At 40.4% G+C, this 5,478-nt stretch overlaps 1 protein-coding gene across 12 annotated transcripts; it reads right to left on the reverse strand.

Annotated features, from left to right (window-relative positions):
- Positions 1–237: 237 nt before the first annotated feature.
- On the reverse strand, positions 238–4,546 carry LOC125551578 (uncharacterized). 12 transcript variants are annotated; one of them, XR_015601157.1, is made up of 9 exons: positions 3,954–4,546; positions 3,360–3,428; positions 3,177–3,263; positions 2,932–3,058; positions 2,773–2,846; positions 2,211–2,286; positions 1,314–1,400; positions 1,117–1,192; positions 238–460 (listed from the first exon to the last, which is right to left on the reverse strand). XR_015601157.1 is itself a non-coding variant. In XM_048714832.2 (9 exons), the coding sequence occupies exons 4-9, from the start codon at positions 3,002–3,004 to the stop codon at positions 441–443; spliced, it is 384 nt and encodes a 127-aa protein (XP_048570789.2). In that variant the 5' UTR covers positions 3,005–3,058; positions 3,177–3,263; positions 3,360–3,428; positions 3,954–4,546; the 3' UTR covers positions 238–440. The 12 variants fall into 12 exon arrangements, 1 of the variants encoding a protein (XP_048570789.2); XR_015601155.1 differs by having other exon boundaries at positions 2,105–2,286; XM_048714832.2 differs by having other exon boundaries at positions 1,099–1,192; positions 2,813–2,846.
- Between the last annotated feature and the right edge of the window lie 932 nt (positions 4,547–5,478).

Genomic DNA, 5,478 nt, shown 5'->3' on the forward strand with positions numbered 1-5,478 from the left:
AGCCCAATTTTACAGCCCTTTACTTTTTCTAGTAAATTTCTTTTTTTGTTGGCCTTTTCATTTTTTGCTGGCCTTTACATTTTGTTTTTTATAACTTTTAGCAGAATTATTATTATTTTCACTATTTTAAATAAAATAAACAATTCCACAACAACATCATCAGTTAGGCTGTAGCCTTTTTAGGTGCGGTACAAATTTAAGCATAGAAAATTGGAAAATAGATATTTAACCAATATATATTGTTGAGAAATTTTCATAATTTTGCTGTCAAAGCAGGATGTACACAGGAATACAATTTTGCTGTCAAAGCAGCATTTCAAATGTACATCTTCATGACATCATACATAAAAACAGCAATAAAAAGTTTACAATATGCCATATGGCTCAGATCACATGACAAATGACATCCAGGTTCAAATGATCCCAGCAACGAAAAAACATCACCAGCACAGCATACTATCTGCACATTCAAGGAGAACAAACTATATGTCAAAAGAGAACTGAGCAGAAAATAGTATATTCAATAATTACTACAGATTTGCTCACTGGATACACACACACACTTTGCATATACTTTTGAAAGGAACTGCGGATTCAAGTAAACTGCAGAGTTATATCAAGACAAAGATAGAAGGAGAAATAGTGAAGATAGTTCTTGAATTTCCACCTTCTATGTGTACAGTACACATGACACCAGCAGGTCAGAAGATAATACAACAAATGTGCATGAAAGACAATACAGTAAACACCATCTTGTTTATAGCAAGGCAATATAGTAGCATGCCTCTAGCACATCATCTCATTTAAAGAATGCATTCAGGCAAGAAATGGATAGCTGGTCTAATTTTCTCACACTTGGCATCCTCATAGTTAACACCATCATGTACAACAGCAAGCTGCTATAGGCTGGCCAATTGACTGATACTACTAGATAAGCAAACCAAACTACTACCAAAACAAGAACCAAACATGGCAAGCAAAGTACCAGCATTTTACTCATAGCAAAGCAAACTACTACCAAAACAAGAATCCACAAGCAAACCCATCTTGCAGCACCACCAGTTCGAACGGATAGATAGAGGATGATGGGTGACGGACCTGAACCGAGACACTTACCATGGAGACCTGCTTGACAGAGCCCTTTGCCCCAGTGCTTGCATGGAGCTGGAGCATCACACACATAACAGTAGCACTACATATGACAAAGAGAACATCAAAGAGGCCGCATTACAAACGCTCTGTTGTCAACTCTGCTATTGTAATCATATTACAAACAGAATCATGTATAGGGGGTGACAATGCTTGTGACTTGCCATTCCATAATGCTTCGGGTGAGCAGTGGTGCTGAAGGGCAATTCGGAACATAAATGCCGAGAGTGAGGGAAATTCTTGCACGCTATCTGCAAAAAAAGAAATCACCTTCTTTAGTTCATCACAGGATGTAGCAGAACGACTCGATTAGTAATCCCAGGCACAGAATTAAACACAGAGTTGCAGCTGAAGCGAGTATAGATGGGTTCAATGATAGGTAAGGTGCTTCCCTATCCTTCACAAGCCTATCTAAAGAACAATTCTGTAAGTGACTTGACTCTTAAGAAACAGAAAGAAGGGCAAGGTAATTGGCTCCTTCACAAGCCTATCTAAAGAACAATTCTACAAGTGACCTGACTCTTAAGAAACAACAAGAAGGGCAAGGTAATTGGCTCCTAATTCCTTAGTTCTGACAAATACCATATTTGATACTAGATGTACTGAAATAAAAACCAACTCTAAGGATTCAAGTAGCACTCGTGTTAGCATTCTACAGAAAATGACAAGCATTCACCCTTGAAGCAAGAATTCCATCTCAGGTGACGCTACTTGCTACTATTCTCAGCACCAAAAAGTGAAAACACCTCTGAATTAAAAAAGGATAACAAGGATAACATACTCCTAACCAAGTCCTTACTGATTTGTGTTGTACTACGAGTGCATATCCAGTGATACACACATCTGAATTAAAAAACGTGTATGCAACTTTCAAGAAAAGCGAGTAACGCAAAAAACAAGGACTACTTCTGCTTGTAATCATCGAGTATTAGTGTTTTAGAAAATTATGACGTACTAGTTCATTTGGAAACGATCAGTCGTTGTATATCAGGGTATGTAGCTGGTTCACCAGCTCATCAAGTAGTACATGGGAGTTGAGCTGGTAATCAATTCATACTGACATGGTTAGTTGCAAACTGCATCTCGATGCCATCCTTTGAGAGGGAGAAAGGGGTCGCCATTACTCCTGCATTGTTGCTGCCAGAGAAAGCAACATGCAATCAGGGAACGCCGTGAGCTATCAATTATACAAGTAGTACATGTGAAGTATTGTGCAATGATGAAAAGTACTAGACTTAAATACATGAGTCGTGTGCTAATAAGGATTAAGTGTCGTAGTGCAGGAAGTGGCATAGCTATGCAAGTAACCATCCATGAAATGAAACTGACAGTTCCTGTAACATGGTTCAAACTAGCAGCTGTCCTGGAACCTGAATTAAATGAGTTCCGTGACACCATTCTTGCAGTAGTTGTACTAGCAGGCAGATATTTGTGGTTGAATATAGGTGGAATTGAATTAAACCTACCAGCACAACAACTAACTAATAGTATGACCAAGCTTGTCTGTATGATTGAAGGTAGTAAGTAGTAGTGTCTGAAATTATAAACCAATTTCCCCTCCATGAAATTCCCCATGCCTATAGCCTCCTTAATATTTGGAAATTTACAAGGGGATCTACATACCCATGATGGGGGAAGGTAGAGGAGGGAGCAGAGGAACGACCTTCTATGGCGCAAAAGCAGACCGCTGCAGTAGGCTACATCATGCATTGAGAATTAGAAAAGAGGCATGCATACGATCACATCATGCATTTGCACATTCATTCAGTAGCTAAAATCAACCTGGAGCATAGTTGGTGAGGCCAACTTCAAGACCATAGCAAGGCAACTCATGGGAGTAGGCAGCGGCCATCATGACATCACCAGCAATGGTAGCGTAAACAATTTGGGCAGTGACATCCTTGTTGGTCTAAAGTACTAATGTTAAGAGATACAACATGACTCCATGGTAATAATAAGAAACATAAGCAACATATATAGATGATTGAGAAGTGCACAAACTATGATGAAGAATCTTTGAAGGATACAATTCGCACAACAAAACGGTACTTGGGGGTATTGTACTTGTTCTTGTCCTGGTTGGTCTCAGCCTGGCCCTATAGTCGGTCTTCCCCCTGAGAAAACAAGGGAGAAGGGACAATCGGCCAATCAGAATCGCTGTCAGATGACAGAAGTAGCAGATTCATGGAGAGGCAGGTGTTAACACATACAACGCCTTCTCTTGAAATGGACTTGGAAACGCTTGGAGTACGCCCTTGTCTTTTGGTTCTTGATGTACACTTGAAAGACATATCCATGAGAAGCACATGAGTACACCTAGGTTTGGAACATCAGTGCTAACCAGGAAACACTAGTGATCAATCAAGAGGCACAAATAAAACATTTTAAGATAAGATATCAAAGTGGTTCATAGTTCTATTTGATGGCGAGAAACATTGAATCTAACTAGTAATCACAACTAAATACTAAACACAACAGAGTCTACTGTCCATCGACTACAAGTAGCTTCTGTGCGTCTAGAGGACTTGGCAGAAAAATACAAGAAGAAGCACTCGCGGCCGGGAAATTGGATCGACAACGCAGAGGAACGTGCAGTTCCATCCATCGACTACAAGTACTAGTACCAGTAGTAGTATATCCCCAAGGCTTCAAGATGCCTACACGATCTTTGCTAAAGTTGCACAATCCCTAGAAATATCTCTACGTAACTGGTGCTGTAATGGATGCATGCATCCATCATTCTGTACTACTACCCCTGAATCTATGTAACTAGTGTTGTGATGGATGTCGCTCTGTATTACTACCTGAACGGAAGAGGAACGACGTCGGGGGAGGCGCGTTCCTCGGTGCGTGACGCTGTGCTCGGCGAGCGAGCGAGCGAGCGGAGAGGACGGCGTCGGAGAAGGCATAGGTGGCCATGGTGTGGGCACGGTCCTGCGTGATCCGCCGCTCGCACGCCGCCGCAATGTCCTGGCGTAGATCCGCGACCACGGGCCCTCCCGCCCCTTCCATGGCCTCGGTGACGGAGGAGCGTGGCGGCGGCGGGGGCCTTTCTCTATATTCCTGAGAGGCAGGGGCGGCGTCGGTGCCCGAGAGAATACGAGGAAGAAGGGCGGTGGCGGGAGGCGAGGACGGGTCCGGCGGTGGCGGTGGCGTGGAGATGGGGACGAGGGAGGAGTGCGATTGGAGGAGGGGGGCGATTGGATCTGATTTAGGGTTTGCGCTGCGGGTGGGGTTTCCCTTTTTCTTTTCTTTTTCTTCTTTTCTGTAGATAGATGGATGGATGGATGGACGTGGTATGGAGAGATGGATGGATGGATGAGCGTCATGTCATCGATCCGTGTGACAACTCATTCCACCAATGAGAATGGAGCACATGTAATTGTAACTAGCACGGTGACCCGCGCATTTGCGCGGCTAGACTTCAATGTTTTTAAATATATTTTGGTGATTTTTCATTGCCTATCTTCTTTCCACTACATAAGTTTTTCACATTAAGAAATGTAGCTTAGATGTGTTTGGATAACTTATTAAACACTACAAGGTATATTTCTGTAAAATTTATATATTTGATAGTAAATATTTGATTTTATAGATTTTTTTTTCTAAATTGTCATATATCCCATATTCATTATTCGTCTACTTCCCAATTTAAAAGAATGTAAACAGTGAATGGTGGGAAAGTTTCTAAGATATTCTCTCATTGGGCTCGCGTAATTGTATTTTTTAGGTAATTGTATTTTTAAGCAAAGTACAATGATTTATTACATATTTGACATGCATTATTATTTTTTGATAAAACATTCTCTATCATTTAGTCCTAAAAATTATATTTGGTATTCTTCTCTCCAACGGTATTTCCCCACTTGGTCAAATATTATTGAATTTGTTTTTGTTGTCGCATTGTAGCATTGACATGGCATTTAAATTATATAAAGACGATATTAGCTAAACACATCTACCTCTAGTATACATATAAGACTTGGGAATTCTGCGTTTAACTGTATTATTTTTTAAAATACACCCACTCTTGACAAAGATCGACATCCTGCAATCCGAAGCCATGTATCTATACTAATATTAATATTTCTCTCTTTTACTACTCTTCATCAGTCACTATTTTCCCATAGACAAATATTAACTTATCTACCATCCCACCATTTGTATATCTTTGAATACATAAAAAGATTGTAGTTGGAGAACTCCCATGGGATTCTTTTTGGTATATATTTTTTTGATATTAAAGTTACTCGGGTGTAGCAGAAAATCGTTAATGGCACCAAGGTTAATATCGTACATGTCAAAACCATTTAATCAATAATAAAATTC

Source organism: Triticum urartu, chromosome 4A, assembly GCF_056163025.1.
Source record: "Triticum urartu cultivar PI428250 chromosome 4A, HENAU_Tu73, whole genome shotgun sequence".
Taxonomy (NCBI): Eukaryota; Viridiplantae; Streptophyta; class Magnoliopsida; order Poales; family Poaceae; genus Triticum; species Triticum urartu.

Coding starts and splice junctions, on each gene's coding strand:
- LOC125551578 (XM_048714832.2), bottom strand. CDS start 3,004: ATGATGGCCGCTGCCTACTCCCATGAGTTGCCTTGCTATGGTCTTGAA. Junction 2,847..2,931: donor CCTCACCAACTATGCTCCAG/GTTGATTTTAGC, acceptor TGCATGATGTAG/CCTACTGCAGCGGTCTGCTT. Junction 461..1,098: donor TGGTAAGTGTCTCGGTTCAG/GTCCGTCACCCA, acceptor TTGAATGTGCAG/ATAGTATGCTGTGCTGGTGA.